The 23,964-nt window shown below is 49.3% G+C and overlaps 2 protein-coding genes across 12 annotated transcripts; one reads left to right on the top strand and one right to left on the bottom strand.

Annotated features, from left to right (window-relative positions):
- The first annotated feature begins 903 nt into the window (after window positions 1-903).
- Window positions 904-12,092, top strand: LOC138822884 (ATM interactor-like). Its single transcript, XM_070015861.1, has 4 exons — window positions 904-1,239; window positions 5,738-5,863; window positions 6,900-7,099; window positions 7,711-12,092. The coding sequence occupies exons 1-4, from the start codon at window positions 916-918 to the stop codon at window positions 9,512-9,514; spliced, it is 2,454 nt and encodes an 817-aa protein (XP_069871962.1). The 5' UTR covers window positions 904-915; the 3' UTR covers window positions 9,515-12,092.
- A 987-nt stretch (window positions 12,093-13,079) lies between these two features.
- Window positions 13,080-23,898, bottom strand: LOC138822885 (uncharacterized protein C16orf46 homolog). 11 transcript variants are annotated; one of them, XM_070015864.1, is made up of 6 exons: window positions 23,683-23,698; window positions 23,157-23,288; window positions 20,462-20,698; window positions 17,496-18,470; window positions 15,818-15,938; window positions 13,080-14,959 (listed from the first exon to the last, which is right to left on the bottom strand). In XM_070015864.1, the coding sequence occupies exons 3-6, from the start codon at window positions 20,660-20,662 to the stop codon at window positions 14,850-14,852; spliced, it is 1,407 nt and encodes a 468-aa protein (XP_069871965.1). In that variant the 5' UTR covers window positions 20,663-20,698; window positions 23,157-23,288; window positions 23,683-23,698; the 3' UTR covers window positions 13,080-14,849. The 11 variants fall into 11 exon arrangements, with proteins under 11 accessions (XP_069871965.1, XP_069871973.1, XP_069871964.1 ...); XM_070015872.1 differs by lacking the exons at window positions 23,157-23,288; window positions 23,683-23,698 and adding an exon at window positions 23,563-23,665 and having other exon boundaries at window positions 13,080-14,222; window positions 14,905-14,959; XM_070015863.1 differs by lacking the exon at window positions 23,683-23,698 and adding an exon at window positions 23,563-23,653.
- Window positions 23,899-23,964: the final 66 nt, after the last annotated feature.

Below are 23,964 nucleotides of genomic sequence, written 5' to 3'. Positions count from 1 at the left end.
CACACACACACTCACACTCACACACACCTCACACCCACACACACCCCACACACACCACACACACACCACACACACACACACCACACACACATACTCATACACCTCACACACACCCCACACACTCACACCCCCACACTCACCCCACACACACACCACACACACATACACACACCACTCACCCCCCCCACACCCACACCCAAACCCACACACTCACCCCCACACACACATTCACACCCACACCACACTCACCCCCACACACACACTCACACTCACACACACCTCACACCCACACACACCCCACACACACCACACACACACCACACACACACACACCACACACACATACTCATACACCTCACACACACTCCACACACTCACACCCCCACACTCACCCCACACACACACCACACACACATACACACACCACTCACCCCACACACACACACACCCAAACCCACACCCCCACACACACACATTCACACCCACACCCACACACTCACCCCCCACACACATTCACACCCACACCCACACACTCACCCCCACACACACACTCACACACACCCCACACACACTCACACACACACTCCCGGTTGCGTCCCATCGGGCTCTCAGAGAAGGACAGAAATTAGAGTTTGGGGGCTTTTCCTCCTACCCAGCTATGGCCCGTCTTCACGTTCCGGAGCGGGGACTCAGGACGGTAGGCCAGACCCGTCCAACCCCTTTGCCTGCTTGGCTCCTGTCTGCGCCGCGGTTCCCTGGGAGACGCACGACCCCTGTCGGCAGGGGGCGCCGCGGGTCCCAGGCTCCGCCGGATGCTAATGAGCCCGGAGGCCCCGCCCCTGCCGGAAGTGGCCTCGGAGGGGTGGGGCCTGCGACCGGAGCGGGGGCGGGGGGCCAGGCAGCCGTGCGGGAGCCATGGCGGCCTCGGAGGCGGCGGCGGCGGGGTCCGCGGCTCCGGCGGCGGGGGCCCCGGCTGTCCCGGCGGCCGCGAGGGGAGCCGCCGCCGCCGCCTCGAGCCCGTGGGGACCGCCGAGGCCGCGCCTGAGAGGCCGCCGTCCGCGACCCACGACGGCGAGGCAGCCGCCGCAGCCCGCGGCCCGGGAGCTGATCCAGCCGTCGGTGAGCGAGCTGTCCCGGGCCGTGCGGACCAACATCCTGTGCACCGTGCGCGGCTGCGGCAAGATCCTGCCCAACAGCCCCGCTCTCAACATGCACCTGGTCAAGAGCCACCGCCTGCAGGTGAGGGCGGCGCGGCCGGGCGCGGGGGCGGGGGGTACCGGGGGCCGGGGCGGGGGCGGGGGGTACCGGGGGCCGGGGCGGGGGCGGGGGGTACCGGGGGCCGGGGCGGGGGGTACCGGGGGCCGGGGGCAGGGCCGGGGGCCGGGGCGGGGGGGTACCGGGGGCCGGGGGCAGGGCCGGGGGCCGGGGCGGGGGCGGGGGGTACCGGGGGCCGGGGGCAGGGCAGGGGGCCGGGGCGGGGGCGGGGGGTACCGGGGGCCGGGGGCAGGGCCGGGGGCGGGGGCGGGGGGTACCGGGGGCCGGGGGCAGGGCCGGGGGCCGGGGCGGGGGGTACCGGGGGCCGGGGGCAGGGCAGGGGGCCGGGGCGGGGGGCAGGGGGCCGGGGCGGGGGGTACCGGGGGCCGGGGGCAGGGCAGGGGGCCGGGGCGGGGGGCACCGGGGGCCGGGGGCAGGGCCGGGGCGGGGGCGGGGGGTACCGGGGGCCGGGGGCAGGGGCAGGGGGCCGGGGTGGGGGGCACCGGGGGCAGGGGCAGGGGGCCGGGATGGGGGGCACCGGGGGCAGGGGCAGGGGGCCGGGGTGGGGGGCACCGGGGGCAGGGGCAGGGGGCCGGGGTGGGGGGCCCGGAGGCCGGGGGCAGGGGCAGGGGGCCGGGGTGGGGGGCACCGGGGGTCGGGGCAGGGGGCCGGGATGGGGGGGAGCCGGGGGAGCTGGGGGCCAGGGGCAGGGGGGAGGGGGAGGGAGAGGAGGACCAGAGGCCGGGGGCCGGGCCGGGAGCCGGGGGAGCTGGGGGCCGGGGGCAGGCGCTGGGAGCTGGGGGCCGGGGGCTGGGGGGGAGCCGGGGCCGGGCAGGAGCTGGGGGAGCCAGGGGCAGGGCGCTGGGGGCCAGGGACAGGGGGCCGGCGGGGGGGCCGGGGACCGGGTGGGGAGCCGGGGCGGGGTGGCTGGGGAGCGCAGGGAAGCGGGAAGGCGCCCGCTGACGGCGGGAGGGAGGGGGCCTCGCCCCGCCTCTGCTGTCCGGTCCCGGTAGGTCCCGGTCGGGTCCGGCGCCCTACGGCAGCGCCGCAGTCCCCGCTGCGCCCAGGTGCGGTGCGCGTCGTGGGATTGGGCGGGGTGCTACCCGGCGGGGTGGGGCGGGGATGAGCCCAGGCCCAGCCGGTGTGCACCGCCCGGTACCGGCTGGAGGTCCCGCCGAAGCCCGCCGGCGGTGACCCGGTCGTGGTCACCAGGCCCGTGCGACGTGACAGCATCCCGCCGCCGCGTGGTTACGTAACCCAGGGCAAGGACTTTTCCAAACTGGTCAGTCACGATTCCCCGGTCATGACGATGGGAAGCTTCCCTCCACCACCCAGAGTCCGATGCCAGCCGGGGCCTGGTTACGTGTCAGAAAACAGGTCACGGGCAGCGGTGTGGTGAAGAGGTCGCTCTCCAAAGTCGGACTTGATTGCCCAAATCACGTTTGGAGGAACATTCAGCCTTCTGGAACCTTTCTGAGGAGAACCCTCCCCTCCCACCCCCCTCATCCCAGCGGCGGGAATGGAGGCAGTGGCCGTCAAGGGAGGTGATGGCCTTAACCAACAGCCAAGGTGCAGGTCCAAGGTGCAGTGACCGGAAGTGTGACGCACGTGCGGGGCAAGGCCCTGCCAGCGACGCCGGGTCCCCCAGCACGCCGGCACCTCTGGGATGGGTCTCCAGAGCACTTCTGTCTCATAGATTTTAATGAGTATCTGAACCTGGGTGGATAAACAGTACAGTTGTAGAGAATCTTAGCCCTTGGTTCTCTAGCTGCTATGCAGCGGCCTTGTCCAACTTCAGTATTGTCCCCTGGCTGATAAGACAGGTAAGACAATACACCTCTGAGCACAAAAGAAGGCTGCCAGCATTTATTAGCAATTTGCATTATTCTCTTCTCTAGTATGGCTTGTAGATGCTCTGTGTCTCTCAGGACTGTAATGCCTCTGTTAAACAAGGTACACTTACTCTGCAGGACTGGTTTAATACTATCTAATAGGTTTGTGTTACAGCTTTTGTTTTTGATTGTACCGGGATTTGAACTCTAGACATATTAGACAGACATTCTACCACTTGATACCTATCTCCAAGCCCAGGTTCTTCCTGGTTAATTGGAGATGGAGTCTCACAGACGTGTCTGCCTAGGCTGGCTTTTAACCACAATCCTCCAGATCTCAGGCTTCTGAATAGCTAGGATTACAGGCTTGGACCACTGGCACCTGGCTTGTTTGGATTTCCTTTTTAAACTATCAAAATTTCAACAATCCACCAAAGACCAATACAAAACAAGGCTAGGCTGAAGATGAGGCATGTGATCTGACTTTGGCAGTCAGATCTTCACTTGAACTTTGCATCTCAGAGCATCCGTGACCTCCCTTGCCTGTACAAAGTCATTTTCTGTGAAGTCATTCCTTTTTCAGCCTGAAGTGCTTGAGAGCCCTTTCTCAGTTGAAGATGTTGACCCACCAAAAGATAGACTTTCTAGAGATTTCTGCCTCCATCACTGGGGCAGTTGAGGAAGCCTCCCTCAGAAATGTTTGCTGATGTTTTCTAGCTTTCTGCCTTTCTAACTACAGTGCCAGCAGCCCCTGAGCATCTGCTGTCTTGGTGGAAAGCAGGTCCATTTTCCTCACTGAGTGACCTGTGTGATGGGGGCGACTCTGTGCTCAGCCTAGCTACTGCCCAACAGGTTGTTCAGCTCCCACACCATTATCCCCCCGTGATGTCAGGTTATTAGGGGTGGGGGAGGAGAGAGTGCTGTTGGGCACAAGGTAGCTGGAAGCTCCTTATGATTTGAGGCCGCAGTCAACTGTGCCCCCCCCTATACACACTTTCTTCCTTGAAGCTACTCTGACTTTCTTACACTCAATGGAAATTTTCATTGTCTTGGTTATAGCTACTTGCATAATTCTAATTTCTTTCCTTGTTTATATAACTTCCGGCACAGAATCATCTTTTCTTCCCTTCCCTATGAGTTGCTGTACAGTTCTTATTTTATTCTAATGTTTTCATAAGATACCCCACTCCCACCCAAAGGCTCCCTTCTTCCATGTAAATGAAGAGCCAGCTCTTCTGAAGAATGATGAGTAAGAACAGGGAGTCAGATTGTAAGCTGAAGAATATCTGCTGCTTTTGGTTTTATGTGGGTTTTCAAGGCATGTCCTCTAAGGAATCTGGAAATCCCTTAGCTCAGCCTTGCCTGCGCATGTGCCATATGGGGAAATGGAGGCTCTGAAGATGTGGCAGGAGGGATGACCCAGAGAGAGGGAGAGGGAGTCCACAGGCCATGCCTGCTCTGGATCCTTCTGGCCCCTGCATCAGAAACCAGCCGAAGGTTCAGAACCACGAGCCACATTTACAATTGTAATACATGGCTTCGAGGATTCTTTATTGTGTACAGTCCAGAGGTGTGCTTTCAGTGATGGGTCAGAAAATAAAAAGGAAAGTTCCAAGTTGTTTGGTACACTGCCTCGTGCAAAACCACTCCCTAGTTTCCATTTTGGAATAAGATGATGCAGTGAGCCGGTCTCCCTCTACCAGATGCTGCTCTCTGTGAAGTTTGTCCAGGGCCAGACCTTTACCTCTACCTTCTCTCTACTCTTCAAGTATATTCTCCTTTTCCTTCTTATTTTTTTGTTGGTCAGTTGTGGGTTTTGAACTCTGGGTCCCTCAGCTCTTCAGCTCAAGGCAAGCGCTCGACCCCTTGAGCCACAGCGCCACTTCTGGTTTTCTGGTGGTATACTGGAGATTAGGGTCTCACAGACTTTCCTGCCCAGGCTGACTTTGAACTGTGATCTTCAGATCTCAGCCTCCTGAGTAGCTAGGATGACAGGTGTGAGCCACTGGTGCCTGACTCCTTTCCCTTCTTTTGTGTGTATTCTTTTCTTCATCTTCTTTCATTTCTGTGATTTTTGCAGTGCCCAGCACTGAGCTTCACTAGCCCTCCACATCTGGTTTTCCCTTTTGCAAATGTAGTCACTTAAAATGTTGACTCATGAAGCCAGGCATGGTGGGCACATGCCTGTGATGCCAACCTCTCTGACAGCAGTGTCAGAAGAATCTCAGGTTCAGGGCCAGCCTTGATTATGGTCGCAGGAACTTATCTCAAAAGGGTTTGAAATGTGGCTGAAGTGGTTGGTAGAGAAGTAGTAGCCTCCAATGCTGGAGGGGGATCCAACAGAGAAGATCAAGGAAGGTTCCAAATCTTAAGTTGTAACTGAGTGATTCTACTTGCAAACTGCACCTGGTTGCAATTCAAGGGCTCATGATTTTTAAGTTTTTAAAGAGTTTTAAAGGATTAGAGAGGAGTAAAATTTTAAAAGAAAACATAGATTTTTAAGTTTACAGGTGTGCACAATTGTAATCCCATTAAAACATTTTCATCCCCTAAAAAAAGAACACTTGTGCCCATTTTCAGTTACCACCTTATCTCTGCTACCAATCCATTCTATTGGTTTTGAAAATAATTGCACAATTTTCCAATTACAGGATGGCATAGTAAATCCAACAATAAGAAAAGATTTGAAAACCGTACCAAAATTCTACTGTTGTCCAATTGAAGGATGTCCTAGAGGTCCTGACCGGCCGTTTTCTCAGTTTTCTCTTGTTAAACAGGTATTTTACCATTCTTCATTTTCTAGCCAGAGGAGTAGCTTGGCAGAGTGGGGACCCTGTGCTTGCAGATCTGTGACTGCCTCCCAGGGCTGAGGGCAAAGACAGAGCCACTGTGCTCCTGGGGGACACTATGCTCCCGGGAGCTCTGGATAGGAGGATCTGAGGAAAGAAGAGTTTGGGCAGCAGCTCTCTTAAAGGAAGGGTCCCAGCCTCTAGGGAAAGAGGAGCTCAGGACTGTAAAAGCTGTTATCTGAAGCTGTTGTCTGAAATGTTTCCTGAGGTTTGCCAAGGCAAACTGATGTCCTGAGAAGACATCAGTTTCTGCCCTGTCACTCTTTCTTATAAGAGTCTAAATGTTGGCTGTTAAGGATCATTTCCAAGACATCTCCTTTGACTTTTTGCATGAAGCCAAAGTCAGTCATAAAAATGGGCATATGGGCTGGGAAGGTGGCTCAGTGGTAGAGTGCTTGCCTTGCATGCATGAGGCCCTGGGTTCGATTCCTCAGCACCACATAAGCAGAAAAAGCTGGAAGTGGCACTGTGGCTCAAGTGGTAGAGCACTAGCCTTGAGCTGAAGAGCTGAGGGACAGTGCCCAGGCCCAGAGTTCAGGTACCACGACTGGCAAAAAAAATAAATAAATAAAAATAAAAATGGGCATGTGAGCTAGATACTGGTAGCTCATGCCTGTAATCTAAGCTACTCAGGAGGCTGAGATCTGAGGATCTCAGTTCAAGGCCAGACTAGGCAGGAAAGTCCATGATTCTTTTAACCACCATAAAGCCCAAAGGGAAGCTGTGGCTCAAGTGTCAAGAGTGCTAGCCTTGAGCAAAAAGCTAAGGGAAAGTGCCTAGGTCCCGAGTTCATGCCCTACTACAGGCACAGAGAGAGAGAAAAAACAAAGAGGCATGTAATTTGCTGTTTGCCTGCTTTGTAGTTCCTTTGATTTGGGCTGCTGTGTTCTTCCCTGAGCATGGGTTGTTGGGGGAGGAGAGGGTGCTGTCTCATTCCCATTCCTCCGTATCCTGTTCTCCACAGCACTTTATGAAGATGCATGCCGAGAAGAAGCATAAGTGTAGCAAGTGCAACAACTCATACGGCACTGAGTGGGACTTGAAGAGACACGCGGAGGACTGCGGCAAGACCTTTCAGTGCACGTGTGGCTGTCCCTATGCCAGCAGGACAGCACTGCAGTCTCACATCTACCGAACTGGCCATGAGATCCCTGCAGAACACAGGTAACGGGCAAAGAAACAGGCCACGCACACCAGTGCTGTGGAGAGTTGTCAATCTTCCTAGAAGACCAGCAGCGACAAACAGCTACAGCACAGGGAGGAAAGGGAATCATGGAGAACATGTATGTAGCCCTGGAGAAGGGAGCTACGGGAAATGCAGCAGCACTAGCAAAGGAGCCGTGCCTGGGTTTTAGTTTTTCTTTTTTATTTTTTTTGGTTGGTCGTGGGGCTTGAACTCTGGGCTTAGGCGTTGTCCCTGAGCTCTTCAGCTCAAGGCGCGCGCTCTACTGCTTGAGCCACGGCGCCATTTCTGGTTTTCTAGTGGTTTATTGTAGATAAGAGTCTCACAGCCTTTCCTGCCCGGGCTGGCTTGGAACCGTGATCCTCAGATCTCAGCCTCCTGAGTAGCTAGGATGACAGGTGTGAGCCAGGGATGCCCGAAAAGTTGGATTCTTATATTTAGAACCTGAAAAAGTTTGGGTGACCTGAATGACAGGCCCACTTATTGCAAGGAGGGTCGCATCTTCTCTCGCAGGCGACTGACCTCTGATGTGGGAAGTAGCATCTGAGAAGTGAAGTTTTTAAATTGTTTTCCTTTTTGTTGTTGTGTTCAGGGATCCACCTAGTAAAAAAAGGAAAATGGAAAACTACCTGCAAAGCCAGAAGTTGTCCAGTAAGACCATCGAATCCTTAAACAACCAATCAACTCTTCAACCAGATTCCCAAGAACTCAGAACTTCAGAAATAAAACTGGTCGCCTCTTTTGAGGACTCTTGTGGTTCTAATGCCAGGAAGCAGAATATCTCAGCACTTCCAAAAAATCCTCAGAAGTTGCTTCTACCCAAGCCAAGAGTGGCTCTGGTTAAACTTCCGGTCATGCAGTTTTCTCCCATGCCAGTCTTGGTGCCTACCGAGTCCTCGGGCCAGCCTGTGGTGTTGGGCGTGGATCAGGGCTCCCCGATGGGGGCTGTGCACTTGGTGCCCTTGTCTGTGGGAACGCTCATCCTTGGCCTGGACTCAGATGCTTGCCCTCTGAAGGAGACCCTACCTCTTTCAAAAATTATCAGTCCTGTCGTTGAGCCAATTAGTACAGGTGTTCAAGTGAACTTGGGTAAAAGTCCATTGAATCCTTTACAAGAGCTAGAGAACGCATGTCAGAAGAACAGCATTTCTTCAACCAACGTACAGACGGACCTGTCCTATGCCTCACCAAACCTGCTATCTTCTGCTCGATGGCTGGGCTCTGACTCCTCCGTGTCTTCTTGTTCTCAGACTGATCTGTCCTTTGACTCTCAAGTGTCCCTTCCCATCAGCGTTCACACACAGACGTTCCTGCCCAGCCCTAAGGTAACTTCATCCATAGCTGCTCAGACTGAAGCTTTCATAGATGCCTGTTTCCAGCCAGGCGGGATCTCCAGAGAAACCCAAACCAGTGGCATGCAAAATCCAGCACCTGCCCAGGTACCCATGGACCACGCTGGCGTGTGCGGGGGCATTTTTGGGAGTGTGCACTCGTCCTACAATGTTCCCACAGACAATATAATAAGCAGCAGTTTAGAGGCAGAGACGGTGACTCAGAGTTTGCTACCTCAGAATGATCCCAAGACTTTAAGTCAAGACATTGAGAGGTCTGAAGCCATGCTCAACTTCAGTGCGCAGAGCGGTATGCTCCCCACACAGAACATGACCGATAACCAGACCCAAACCATAGATTTACTAAGTGACTTAGAAAACATCTGGTCAAGTAACCTGCCTGGTCAGACGCTAGATAACCGCAGTCTTTTGTCTGACTCAAATCCTGGACCTGACGCCCAGCTTCCCTCTGGCCCAACTCAGACCCCTGGGATTGATTTTGATATTGAGGAATTCTTTTCAGCCTCGAATATCCAGACTCAGACTGAAGAGAGTGGGCTGAGTACCATGAACCCCGAGCCAGTCTTGGAGTCACTGGACATAGAGACCCAGACCGACTTCCTGCTCGCAGACCCCTCTGCTCAGCCCTATGGCTGCAGGGGAAGTTCGAACTTCTTAGGCCTGGAGATGTTTGACACACAGACACAGACCGACTTGAACTTCTTCTTAGACAGTGGTCCTCAGCTGCCCCTAGGAAGCCTTCTGAAACACTGCAGCTTCTCCGTGAGCACCGACTCCTCTGACACAGAGACCCAAACGGAAGGACCCTCTGTAGCCAGACCCACGCCGGCTCCCGAGAGCAAGGTTCAGTCGAACACTGCAGAGACACAGACCATGAGTTCTGGCTTGGAAGCCCTGGGGAGTTTGTTCTTCACCAGCAATGAAACTCAGACAGCCATGAATGACTTTCTCATGGCTGATTTGGCCTGGAACACCATGGAGTCTCAGTTCAGCTCTGTAGAAACCCAGACATGTGCTGAGCTGAGTGCGGTCTCCAACTTCTGAGCACGAGTCCATCCTGGACAGCACTACGACTTCATGCAGACTGTGAACAAGACGATGATGATGCTGACTATGGAATGTAGTGACTGCAGCTATTTATTCTCCTCTCTCTGCCTTTTGTACTTGTCAACACAAAATCTGTGTATAAATGTGAGTGTATTATAAAGTGTAAGATGTTGATTTAAAAATGACTGTTTTTGCTTTACCTACATTTGCTCTTTCACAGCTTGTCTTTCCATCTTTCAAAAAAATGTGTATTTCAGAGCTGGATTTTAAAACCCATACAGCCATCTAGCTGAAGCTAGGCTTGCGAGGTACTGGGGTATAAACCCAAACCTTCCTAATGCACCCATAAACGGCCACTATGCCCTCACCAGTGCTTCTGTGTTTGGAGACTGCCACTGCCACAGCTTCGTCAGCTCTGCCAGCTCTTCTGGCTTGCATACACCAAGAAAAAGTGCAGTTGTTTTGAACTTCTGCAAGTTTTCATAGGGTCACTGTCCCTTCTCCCATGAGTAGTTCTGCCAGGGCGAGTGCGGTCTGTCCTCACAGGTTCACTGCTGCAGGTACTGTGTAGCACAAGAGCAGCAGCACTTAGTATAGATAGCCATCCTCCCGGCAAGAGTAAGGCATCCAAACCACAGGAACTGACTGTGAAATCACAGATCTTGGTTTATCTTGGGGGTATCCTGGGATGTGCTTCTTTTTTATTTGGGGGTAGGGAGGTCGGTTTGGGTGCTTGGACTCTGGGCCTGGGCGCTGTCCCTCAGCTCTTCAGTTCAAGACGAATGCTCTACCACTTAAGCCACAGCACTACTTCTGGTTTTCTGGTGGTTAGTTGGAGATGAGAGTCTCATGGACTAGTGTTGAACTGTGATCCTCAGATCTCAGCCTCCTGAGTAGCTAGGATTACAGGCGTGAACCACTTTTGAAACATTTTCCTCTGCTCACCACCTTGGATGGAGAAGACTTCGGTGACCAGATGTGAGGTTTTTTTCCTGCAGGGCAGCCAGCAGCCAGGTCTGCAGCAGACACTGGCTAAGTGTCTTGTGATGCAGTTCATGTGCTAGAGCAGCTCCCAGAACTCAGGAAAATAGTGTTATTGCCAAGAGTACTGCTGAGGTGCCCAGGGTGAGGTGTGGGGAAGGGAAACTGGCCTCCACTTCCTCTCCTGGCATGCCTCCTTCCAGAAACCTCCACATACATGGCCACTATCTAGAAGTGCTCCAGAGACAGTCCTTTTGGATTTGTATGGGAGCTTCCATTACATGAGATTGATTCACTTAACCTTCAGTCCTTCTCCCCTCCTTGCATGGCCTTGGTCTCCCCCATTCCAGTTCCCATCCTGAAGCTACCCAGGAGCTACCAGCCACCAGCCAGCCAGCGATCCCAGTGACATGCAAACACAATAGACAGAAAACATTGTAGAGGTGACAGGGCAGGAGCCCCACTGTGCTGCACAATATGTCCTCCCTGCTCTCTAGACAGCTGGCTGGGTGAGGCCCTGGGGCTGCTTCCCACAGTGCTCACTGTTCCTCTTGTGTTGAAAAGAACAAAGAGTAGAAAAGGACACCCTTGGCCCAGCCCAATCTCAGTACTTAGCACCCCGAAGCTTGGCAGGGCAAGAATACAGTCCACTCTGTTTTGCAGGGACCTTTCCTCTCATCCTCCGTTCACCTTTCCCTTGAATAAGGAAACACTTTGGTCTAGTATTTTGCCTTGAGACTGACAATTACACAACAGATCCATCTCCAATGCAGTACTGTGAAGATGTTGAAAACCTAGTGTTTCAAGGACTATTTTTCTGTGTAAGGTAAAATGGTGGGGGGCTGGGAAGGTGACTCAGTGGTAGAGTGCTAGCCTTGAGCTGAAGAGCCGAGGGACAGTGCCCAGGCCCAGAGTTCAGGACCCATGACCGACCAAAAAAAAAAAAAAAAGGTAAAATGGTGGAGCAAAAGGTTTGCTGTGCTAAGCAGACTGAATTCATGGTTGTTGCCCAGCTTCCAGGCCAGTAAGAATGAGTGCAGTTTTGAGTTTTCTGTCTACTCCAAATTCTCGATTCTTCCTATGGCTAAGTCCCCAAAATGAAATGTAAAAAGAAATTAATGATTTGTTAAAGCAAATGGATGCTGTTGCTATTAGCATATCCCATCTACCTAGTGCACAGGATTTAATAATGGCTTAATAACATGGCCATGTCCCACCAGACAAACTAAACTTTGGCTTTGGTTGACTTACCTATGAATGTGGGTTCCAGAACAAACATAAAGCCTTAACTTAGATTTTCATGTTTTAGAATCATCACAGCCTTAATGTTTAAACCTCTTATTTAAGTTGTCCTAATAAAGGACAGATGCATGTTTATTTATGGCTTTTTGTAAATATAAATGCAGTGATCTGCAGCTTTAAATTTTTGTTTCCACGGCAATGTTTGTTATCCTAGCCAATGGTTATTTACAGAAAAAAATGGAGCATGTAATCATTCTTTATGCACAAGAAGTGCCCCCTAATTGTCTGTCCTAAGACTATCTGTAAAAGCTGAAATTGAGTGATTAAAGAGCCTAGAATTCTTTTGTGTGAATTCTTCATCCTACTTACGCTGTTCTTCAAATTGCATTGTCTTAGCTTTATAGACATCAGACATCCTCAGAAAGACAGTGATGAAGAGATTATGCCCAGTTGCTCTCATTATTGTTTTACTTTGGTTCAGGAAAATAAGCATAATAAGCTTAATAAGATAATCTATTACCAGAGTTTCTCTTTTGGTCTAAATACTGTATGCATTAAGAATTCATGGGTCTTTGGGAAAATATATTCAAAATACCTGAGTTTACTCGATGTAGTCACTTTCATTTTCTAACAGGATGCCTTTCATCTGGTAAATAACAAGAGGCTTGGAATCTACATAGCTCTTTCCTCAGTTGCTAATTTTCAGGAACACCAAAGCAGTGCACTTCTGCTTCTTCCACACGAAGGGAAAATATGAATTGTATACACTATCTGAAAATGCTAAGTAAAGTTTGAAGTTGCTTTCTCAAAGAAAATGAGCAGTATTGGCCTGTGAGCCACCATTAATTTCTATTAATACTAGCAACTAATGTAATACTAGCAACTGATAGGGTTAGATTTATACTTGATCCTTTCTGACCTCAACTTTAGAATATTTATAGTAGTTCAACCCAAACCTGCTCATCTACACCTGCTCAGATGTCTGATTTCAAAGAATACTGTCTGGTCCATTTCAATCCGTGCTTCTCAGACATGTTCTCTCAATGCCCTTAAAGAGGAAGGAAAATAAACCTGGGGGACTTAAGGCAGAGACAATGAAGTGTCAAGTCCCATGCAGCTTTGCTTCCCTTTCATCACCTCTGTCTCTGTGTGGTTCTTAAATGTGCCCAAGTTCCAGCACACAGTGACTGACTGGCAATATATAGCCTTCATATGCAGTATCTATTCAGCTTATAAGTGACACATATTATCTACTTTCTTCAGCAAGATGCTGGCTAGTAAAATATTCTTATGACAAAGAGAATGGTATCATTGCTTGCAGGGGTGAAACCCAACAGACTCAGTTGTTGGAACTATTTATTAGCAGATACACTGATGTATTAGTTTACATATCAAGAAACAAGAACTAAAGAACAAGTAAGCTGTTGGTTCTCCAGTGGATCACATTAAAAAATAAGCGTTTTGAATCTTGCCCATGTAATTGTAACCCCTCTGTACAGTATTTTCACAATAAAAAAAAGTTTGGATATGAAAAAAAATTTAAAAAATAAAAAATAAGCGTTTTGAGGAGCAAGGCCCGAACTATGTAAATGAATAAAAGCAGTATTGTTTGTATCATACCTGATCTAGATTGCCAAAATCCATTCAGTTCTTTCAACACTTGGAAATAACTATAACGTTTGCATTGCCTTACTAAACAAATAAAAAAATATTTGTAACTTTAAATCCACATCCACAAATTTCACAGATTGGCCTAAGAGGAAGTATTGCCACAGCCTCTCCATCAATTCTTTTTTTTTTGGGGGGGGGGGTCTGGTCGTGGGCGCCAACTCTGGACCTGGGCGCTGTCCCTCAGCTCTTCAGCTCAAGGCTAGCGCTCTACCACTTGAGCCACAGCGCCACTTCCGGCTTTTTTTCTTATGTGGTGCTGAGGAATCGAACCCAGCGCCTCATGCATGCAATGCAAGCGCTCTACCACTGAGCCACCTTCCCAGCCCCCTCCATCAATTCTTAAGATTCTACTCTGAAACAATATTACAGGCCACAGGCTACAGGAAAGAACAACCAATAAATAAATAAAACAAGTTATCTTTTTAGTTTATCAGTAAAATAATCAAGTGTTTGAAAAAAATGGGAAAAAAAAAACTGAAACAGCACTAAGAGGACTTGTTGGTCTCAAAAGTATGTGTCTGACCTCAACAGACAATTATGTCTCGTCAATGCAAATTGCTCCATGCAAACAAAGACGTTTTTGTTTGTGTTGGCTTAAAGGAGCAAGCTTATTGAAATGATAGGAATAAGACCTCCTTCTGAGCTTCCAGTCTTCTTGCTGCTTATAGTATTTTACTGTCTGCTTTCTGGTGATCCACTGCCTTTCCCATGTCCAGGATAGAATATGGTTTTAGGATTGCATCTCAAACATGCTGCTTAGGAATGAATGTGTAACTGATCCCTCTCCTACTTTATCTTCTTTTTTCCTGTGCTGTAATGAGAAATTTAGTGACTTCAGAAATGTAGCCCATCAGTGCCACAATTAACATTTGTCAAAAGTTAGTGCCTCTAAATTAGTGTATTACAAAATGATATTCAACAATCAATTCTTGAACCAACTTAAAAAGCAAGCTTCCCTAAATTGGGAGTTTTATATCACACTTTGGAAAACAATCCACACTTTGGCAAACTATATGTTAGAAATTATTTACTCAAGATTGTCTTAGTTTATAGAACTAACTTTTGTAAGGCACACATTTTTTCTATAGGTTCTGACAATATTATTTGAGAAACTTCCAAAACGTAGTATAAGTTTAATCCATTTAACTCACTATTTTGTAACAAGATAATGTGCTAAAGAAATAGGAGCTTGGATTCTTAAGTTCTGTAAATAGTTACTATAATGGTAAGTATTCTAACTTCCTGTCATCTTAAATTTTAATTAGGAGAAACCAACTGTGAGGATTTGAAGAAATAGCCACATAAATTAGGAGCGATGAATAGTACCAGGGCCAAGAGTGTTAGCTCTACCATTTGGGCCATGCCTCCCACCCTCAGGTTGCAATAAACAGAGACACTTTTGTTTTTAAAGATTTACACAGAGTTCAGGTGCAGAGATTTAGCGGTGGTTCCTAAGACATATCATGTGTGTCAGTGGTGGCTGTGTAATATACCTGTTTAGGACAAGCAGGGAGTTCAGGGAGCGGCGTTGCCAAAACTCTGGGGATTCTGAATAATGACAAGAGGTGTAAGCATATTTACTATCTTTGCAATCTGGCTACAACAGTTAATGGATCAGGAAAGCTATAGCTCTTTCTGAACAGGCTTCCTGTGGTCACTATGAGTGACTATCACAATGGAATCACAGCTTTGGTTGCATCTTTCTAGCGGCCATCAAGCCAGGGGCAGAGTGTTTCAGAGTTCCCTGCCACACTGTTCCTTCAGTGGGGTGATTTTGCCCTTGGAGGAAGACAGCAGTGTCTGGACATAGTTTTGGGCTGTCATAAAGCGGGAACAGGGTGGCTGCTACTGGCATCAATGACATCTGGAGGTCAGGGAGCTGCTTAGCATCCCACAATGCTTAAGTCAGCAGCCAGTACAAGGAGGATCCAGTCCAAAATGGCAGCAGCAGAGGTCCAACAGCCCTGCTCTGAACATGTCCAGCCAGCTGCTGAGTGGGACTTCATGCCTTGCTGTACATGCAGTATCAAGCCCGGCATTCAGGAAGCTATGCGTTGTTTAAAAACCATAGAGACCAGTGAACTCTCATCCTGGTTGCTGGGATTTGAACTCAGGGCTTCAAACTTGTTAAGCAAACACTCTACCTCCTGTCTTAAAAATATTTTAGAATCCCTTTAGGCTCTTTTCTTTAGGGTTTTTACTATTAACAGCTGCTTTTTTTTTTTTTTTTTTTTCTGAGACAGGGTCTTGCTATGTAGACCAGACTAGCTTGTGAGCTCGAGGTTAGCCTACCCTAACCTCGAGCTCCTAATCCTCCAACCTCAGCCTTCTGAGTGCTGGGATGACAGACTTGTGCCACCATGCCTGGCTATTAACAACTTCTGAAACGTATAAATTGAAATTCACTTTTTTTCTTCACTTCATACTGGGAAGGCCAGGATCCACAGGAAGCTGGTGGGAACCTGGCTCCGAAAGAACTGGTCACCATTTCCAGTCTGTAATAAGGTTTGCTGGCAAGTCGAGTGGGCTGAAATGACAGAATGAGGAAGAGCTTAGGAATTCATCACTGCAGCACGCAGGGGGAAGGCGGCGGTGCCCACTGGCAAAGCCGGAGTGTGTGTAACTACCAAGTCTCTCAATTCCAGGCCCCGCTTAGCTTAGCAGTCAGGAGCACGGCACCGGCCTGCTCCCAGCTCCCAGACAGCAGAAGAGATGCCCCAGCATCTATCTGCCAACAATCCCATTTCTTTCTTCCCTGGTGTGCTAATCAATAACTGACACTGCAGCTCCAGAGCCCCAACCGTGAGGCCCGCAGCTGTGCAGCCACCGGCTTGGCCGGGGGAGGACACCACAATGACTGGAGCCTGCCACCCTCCCCCCGGGTGTGCCTGGACTCAGAGGAAGGAGACATGCAGAACAAACTGATTCTGAGTTCAAATCACTGTACAAACATGGTGTCTGAAGTACAGGTGAATTTTATATTATGAGGTAAAATTCCTAAGAATAAAAATTTAAAAATCTGAATGTCTTCCCAAGTGGCCAGAGGCCTAGGTACTTGTCCAAATGTCGCAAGGCCTTATTTTGATTTAGTCTTCTCGTTGTTTTTCAAGTTACTGTAAGACTACATTAGCCTTTTCATGACATGCCCCCTCCCTCCTGCAGCCCCTCCCCACCTCACTAGCCTTTGCCCCCTGCGCCCTGTAGGCAGCTGAAGGTGCTATAGCCCTGCTATATATAGCCCTGCTGACTTTGTCTACCCTATGGTTAAGGCCAGGCAGGGCAGCAGGAGCTAGGGCTGGCACTACTACTTTGCATGTGGCAAAACAGCGCAACAGCAGGTAGGATTTGGATTTGGGTTATTATTTGTATTTTTTAAGACAGGGTCTTGCTAGGTAACACAACCTTGAATTAAGCTTTCCAAAGTGCTGGGATTATAGTTATAAACACCTGTAAAACCCACATCAAATATGGTGGTATAAGGGGTTTTTGTGTTGGGGGGTGACAGTACTGGGAAATGAACTCAGGCCTCAAAGTTACCAGGAAGGTGCTCTACCACTTGAGCCACACTTCCAGTCCTTCTTTAGCATTCATTTTTTAGAGGCAGAGTCTTGCTTTGAACCAGGCTGGCATGGGCTCTGATTCTACTTGTGCTTCCCTTTGCCACTGAAGATGGTACGAGTGTGCCATAATGCCCAGCCACTGAATGAAGTCCCACAAACTTTTGTCCTCCAATCTCTGCCTCCCAAGTAGCTAGGATTACAGACTTGAGCCACTGTGCCCAGGTCTGGTGTTTTTGAGAATAGATCCAACCCCATTCAAGAATGATCAATTCCCTCTAGTTCTATTGTATCAGAAAGAAAGAAAGAAAAAAAAAAGGATGGGTGGGGGTGGGGAAAGAGAAGGGGGAAGAGAAGAAAGAGAATTAAGAGAAGGGATGGAGAATGAGGCAGTAAAAAGACAGGGGAGGGAGGCATGGACAGGGAGAAAGGACAAATGAATTTCAAGCTCGCTTATTCCCAGGGAATTATATTGTGACAGGTCAGAGGTATCTCTGAGTGGAAAGGGGAATAACAACTCTGCTCACTGTGAGGGACGGCAAGAGAGGTCTTGGGAACACTTTGGTATCCAGCAGTTGGGGACTGCTTTCCTGCTTGGTCTTTGTAAGAACGTGCCTCTGGGTATTCCTGAGAGGTCTTGGGTCCTTGGTTTTCAATGTAGGTCTGTAGCTTTGTAGTGCTTCTTTCTGCAAAAGCTGCAAGGTAGCCAGATAGTGGATGCTGTTGGGGTTGGGAGGGCACATGGAGGTTTTCTCAGTCAGGAGGGACCATCGCAGGCAGCACCTTTCAGAATCAGCCAGCAGGGGTGTCGGGGCCTCGGGCGGAGATGTCAAAGACGTCCCCTTGGTGACCAGGAGGTGCTTGGTCAGCTCAAAGTGTCTCTTGTCACCTGTCCCATCCACTGTTTTCGATCCATAGCCAGTAGTCACACACTCATCTTTCTCCACTTTCACCACTTTCTCATCTGACTGCCAGAAAATGTTCTTACTGTTCTTACCCAGAGCTTCCACACTGTTTGGAGGACTAGCTCTCAGGGGAGGCAGGACTAGGAGGGCCTTGGAGGTCAAGGAGTCGGACAGGGAGAACCCTTTCTCCGGGCACACGCCTCTGCTGGGACACGGGGCCGCCTTGCCACTAGGCACCTCCGGGGTGGCCCATTCGTCCAGGCACCAGATAAACTCCTTGATTTGCAGACTTTTTTTTTCTCTGTGAATGTAGTTGGGAAAGCAGATGTTGTTACTCTCCCTGGGAGCAGTGCTCGAGACCTGGGAGGGCCCTGGGATCTGAGAGGAAGTGTTCCAATTCTTCTCCAGGCCTGGGTCAGCCACAGTCTTTGTCTCCCATTTTCCAGTCTCCAGGGCAGACTTGGATTCCGGGTTCACCTGAGAGAGGCTGACACACAGCAAGCAGCTACTGCTGGAGTTTTCCCCTGCTCTTGCCTTTTTCAGTTTCTTCCGTGGCCAGATGCAGGCAGCTGGAGAAGTCTTTCCCCAGCCATGGACCTGCAGATGCAACAGCGCGTTACTGCCCTCACACTGCCCAAACTTGTAAAAATGAAAACTTCTGCCAGGCGCCGGTGGCTCATGCCTGTCATCCCAGCTACTCAGGAGGCTGAGATCTGAGGATCACGGTTTCAAGCCAGTCCTGGCAGCAAAGTCCAGGAGACTCATCTCCAATGACCTACCAGAAAGCAGGAAGTGGTACTGTGGCTCAAAGTGGTAGAGTGCTAGCCTTGAGCAAAAAAACTCAGGGACAGAGCCCAGGCTCTGAGTTCAAGCCCCATGGCAGACCAAAAAAAAAAAAAAAAAAAAAAAAAAAAAACTTTTAATATTCATTTTAGCCTAATACTGAACAATAAATTGTATTGGTGATCATGTGGAGCTCCTAAACACTAGGGCAAGTACTTGTAAATGACCACTTTGAGAGACTGCCTGTATTGCTTTCCAGATGCACGCTAACCTTAGCACTATTAAAATAAACCAAAGTTGTTCAGTCTTATCACACTCCCAAAGACTTCCTGCACTTCCAGTTTCTATTTCCCACACTGGAAAGAGACTTTCCTGGAGACACTGGAGAGCCAGAAATGAGCAGTTATGTCCTGGGTGCCCAGGAGCCCTGAGTACCCCAGGAACACCTGCACCCACCTAGGTCAGGAGTTCCTAGCCACCTTAGCCAGAAGTCACTGTCAAGACAAAGCTGCTGTAAAAAATACAGTACCTTTTCTAGGCATGGGGTCTCACATCTATTAAAGCCAGCACTTGGGACAGGAGGGAGGATGGAAGTTTAAGGCCAGCTGGAGAAACATAGCAAGATAGTGTCTTAAGCAAGCAAGCAAACAGGAGGGAGGGCGGGAAAGAGACAGACAGGGGGAAGAAGGAAGTCTTTAATTCCCATTTCACAAATGGGAAGAAATGTTTTTCTCTTTTTCTATTTCTCCCTTCTTTATCCTGTTACACTAAAATAAAACCTGACTAAATGTTATTTTCAAAAATACAGGACAGGGGAGATGGGAAGGCATAGGAAGGGGAAACAAAGGAGGAGGCAACAATGCTTGATAAGAAATGTACTCATTATCTTGCCCAGGTAATTGTAACTCCTCTGTATGGTATTTTCGTAATAAAAAAAAAAAGATATAGGACATGTCTGCCATACATTGAACACTAAATGATCTGAAACTCAAATTTACTGGGCATTCTATATTTTCAGCTACTTAATCTAGTAACCTTAGAAGAGTTTTTCCCCCTTGTTTGTTTAGTACCAGGGCTTAAACTTAGGGTCTCTACTCTTGTTCTGCTTTCTTGCTCACAGTTAGTGCCTACTTGAGCCATGCCTCCAGTCTGACATTATGCTGGTTAATTGGAGACAGAATTTCACAGACTTTCTTACCAGGTCTGGCTTTGAACCTTGATCCTTAGATGCCAGCCTCCTGAGTAGCCAAGATTTAAGGCATGGGCTATCTCGGTTACCAGCAAGCAACTCTGTATTTAATCTTGAATCTGATTAAGTTCCCTTGTTTTAAATTTATGGTTCTATTTTTTACTTCAAGTGTATTTCAAAATCCCATGGAGTTAGAAACAGGAAGAAAGACTCCTTGACCCTCTTGGGAGCTTAGCACAGTGGTGAAGAAAGTCCTGGCTCTGAAGTTTGAAGACCTGGATTAGAGCCCTCCTTGCCCACTTTCTGCCTGGTTGGGCTGGGCAATCTCATGGGATGCTATTTCACATTTGGGTGCCTCAATATTCTTAGGCACAAAGAGAGGCCTCAGAGAGCTACTGAGAGGCTGAATGAGTGAAAGATGAGCATTTAGTACTGAACCAACCACATAGTAAGTGGCCATAAACACATACTAGCAGGAACTGCTGTCGCCAGTAATATTTTACCTCTGTTCTTTGGGTCTTATAGTTAACATTGGCTGTACATTTTTGGTAATATTATTTTGAGGGAAAAGCATGCATCAAATACTGAAGTGAAAAATACCCTAGAAGACACTCACAGCTTCTTCCCACCCAGTGCCAACAACGAACTCATTGATTCTTTCATCTTCTTTGAGAGTAATGTCACTGATATCAAGAAGACAACACACATGGCTCTTTTCTCTTCTTTCATCTGGACAAGTAAAGTTTTCTTCAATTTCTTCTGTGGTTTTAATTTCACTATTTTCTAAACCAGTCTCACTTTCCTGACATAGCTCCATTACCAGGATGACTGCTTAGTTTTTAACATCTTCTTCCTGCAATTTGAAAATGGGCACTGAGCTTAGTTTTTTTTGTTTGTTTTTTGTTTTTGGTCCGGTCCATGGGGCTTGAACTCTGGGCCTGGGTGCTGTCCTTCAGCTCTTCAGCTCAAGGCTAGCACTCTACCACTTGAGCCACAGCGCCACTTCTGGCTTTTTTCTTTTTGCTTATATGGTGCTGAGGAATCAAACCCAGGGCCTCAGGCATGCAAGGCAAGTGCTCTACCACTGAGCCACCTTCCCAGTCCCTGAGCTTAGTTTTTAATATTAACTTTTTTTTTCTTTTTGGTGCCAGTCCTGGGGCTTAAATTTAGGGCTTTAGGCACTATCTCTGAGCTCTTTTTGCTCAAGGCTAGCACTCTAGCACTAGAGCTATAGCTCTACTTCTGGCTTTTTTGGTGATTAATTGAAGAATCCTGGGCTTAAGAGCCTAGGCACTGTCTCTGAGCTCTTTATGCTTAGGGCTAGCACTTTACCACTTGAGCCACAGCTCCACTTCTGGCTTTTCTGGTGCTTAATTAGAGCTAAGAGTCGCAAGGACTTTCCCACCCAGGCTGGCTTCAAGCAGATCCTCAGATTTCAGCCTCCAGAGTGGCTAATATTACAGACATAAGCCACAGAGCCCCTGACTAATAGTAACTTTAAAAAAAAAAAAGCAATTCACTAACTGGTGAAATATCTTTAAAACTCTCAGGAACAGACAGAACAAACAGTACAAATTATCCATTATCAACTACTGAGATAAAAAAAGGGTCAGGCTGATTTGAACTAAAGACTAATGGGTGTAATTAAAGAATAAAGTCAAGCTAGAAGGGGAGCTGTGAGGTAGTGTGTTAGGTTGAGCACAAAACGCTCAAAGACAGTGCCCAGGCCCTGAGTTCAAGCCCCAGTACTGGCACCAATTTTTTTTTTTTAAGAAAGGAAGAAAAATCGAGCTGGGAAGGTAGCTCAGTGGTAGAGCGTTTGTCTTGCATGCATGAGGCCCTGGGTTCGATTCCTCAGCACCATATAGGCAAAAAGAAAAAAGTGGTGCTGTGGCTCAAGTGGTAGAGTGCTAGCCTTGAGCTGAAGAGCTGAGGGACAGCGCCCAGGCCCAGATACAGGCCCCACGACCGGACCCCCCCCCCAAAAAAAGGAAGAAAAATGTAAGCATAGGCAGTTATTTTCTAAACAGGACTCCAATTGCCCAGAAAATATGGACATAAAAGAGCTGATTCCAAGTCCCTGGTCCCAGAGTCTGATTATATTTTGTCTGGGCACAGCCTAGGCATTAGATTATCTTTCTGTTTTGAGACAGGGTCTCACTATCTTGTCGTCCAGGATTACTACAAATGATCTTTCCCTCTCAGTCTCCCAAATAGATGGGATTGCAAGAGTGTACTGCCACACCAGTAACTGTTAGTATGTTTAAAGTGCTCGGTAAAGTTGGAGAACTGCTACTGTGCTAGAAAGTTCTTCATCAACATTTTCTACCCCTGCTCTTAGTTCTGTTATCCTGAGCGAGGCTCTGCAACAAGAAGTATGCATAGGCTTCAGAAAGTTTAGGAAACCTCCAATCACACAGAAACCAGAATCACAAAGTGCACTATCATGCAGAATGCATATGCTCTTCTCTCTTTCAGGGTATAACCAACTTCACGTCCTTCAACTATTTCTCACATGTCATGAGAAAAATCTATATATAGATAGAGGGAAAGGAAGGGTAGAGGTGAAAAGATGCCGCTTTGGTTAAGCTCCTATTCTGCAGTTGAAAAGGGTATTCTGGACCTGAAAAGGGTGCATTCTATTATACACTGGGGAAAAAATAAAACATAGTTCTAGTGGGACGTTTTGTCTTGTGTTTTGTTTTTTCCTGGCTCCTGGGCCTTGAACTCTGGGCCTGGGCACTACCTCTTTTTGCTAGCACTCTACTACTTGAGCTACAGCACCACTTCCGGCTTTTTTGTGATTAATTGGAGGTAAGAGTCTCACAGACTTTCCTACCGGAGCTGGCTTCCAACCGCAATCCTCAGATCTCAGCCTCATGAGTTGCTAGGATTATAGGTGTGAGCCACTGGCGCCCGGCGGGAAGTTTCTTAGTACAAAGCTAAACTTCACACACACAACCAGTTACACAGACCTCAAGCATCCTCATCCCCGGTGGTGCAGTATCTAAAGAAAAAAGCTGTGGAGATTGCTGTCTCCTTTACAAACAGTTCTGGAATACACTGAAAATGGAGTTAGTCTTTTGCCTCAGTTACGCACGTGCACCACCTGATTAGCTAGGCTTGTATTTTCAAGAGCATACCTTTTCTCTTTCCTGCTTAGTGTGTAGGCACGTGGCCTGTAATCCCAGCACGTGGGAGGCTCTTGAGTTCAAGGCCAACCCAGGATACTGAGCAGAGACCAGGTTTCTATCTTCCCGAGTTAGTTATCGGTGCCTCGGGCTTATTATAGGCTCACAGGCCACAGTTACCATGATTAAGTATGTCTTCCTAGAGAGGTTCATTAAAACATCACTTCCGCTCAGCTCATTTCTGCTCCAATCGGTGTCAAGTCTTCCCGTTTTCAACTCACGTGAATTCACTGACTCGCTAAGCGCCTAGAGCTGGGAGCAAATTGGTACCGCAATGCAAGTCTCAGCTCCCGCACATCTTGCAGAGGAGCAGAGGTCACTCGGGCCCCCAGGAGCGCCGCACCCACCGCCCAGGTCTCCATACATACATGGCTCCTCCCTTTCCCCCAACAGCCCAAAGCTCCGCCCCCATACGCAGGCCCCTCCTCTTCCCCACCATGCCCCGCCCCTTACCCCACAGGTCCTCCTCGGCCCCCCCCCCGCATCCTCCCACCTACAGACCCGGCTCCGCCCACTCCACCAGCACCTCTTGCCCGGCACAGCCGCCTTGCTCTTCTTTCCGGTGCCCTCCGGTTGCACCAAGCCCCGCCCCTTCCTCTCTTGTACCACCCGAGTCCCGCCCCCAACGGCCCGCTCCCGGCCACACCCAGGCCGGCGCGCGTCTCGTGAAGGGCTGCTCGCTCTCCTTCCAGTGCCGGAGCCGCACCACCTCTCTCCTTTGGCTTCTTCGCTTCTGAGGGTCGCTTCCTTTCGAATAGCCTCGAACTTCTCTTTCTACCGCCTGTGGGGTGATCCAGGAACTCGCTCCGGGGTCGGGGACGCGGCCGCACACAACTCTGGTGTAACCGCAGCTCGCTGAGGCCGGTCGAGCCGTTGCCCTGGGTTACAGCGACGCTGAGGGCGGGCCTACTTTCGGGCTTAGCGGAAG

The sequence above is a fragment of the Dipodomys merriami genome, unplaced genomic scaffold (genome assembly GCF_024711535.1).
Source record: "Dipodomys merriami isolate MVZ:Mamm:240054 unplaced genomic scaffold, mDipMer1.0.p SCAF_116, whole genome shotgun sequence".
Classification (NCBI taxonomy): domain Eukaryota; kingdom Metazoa; phylum Chordata; class Mammalia; order Rodentia; family Heteromyidae; genus Dipodomys; species Dipodomys merriami.
Note: the sequence above shows the minus strand (reverse complement) of the source record. Positions and strands in the feature narration are given on the sequence as shown.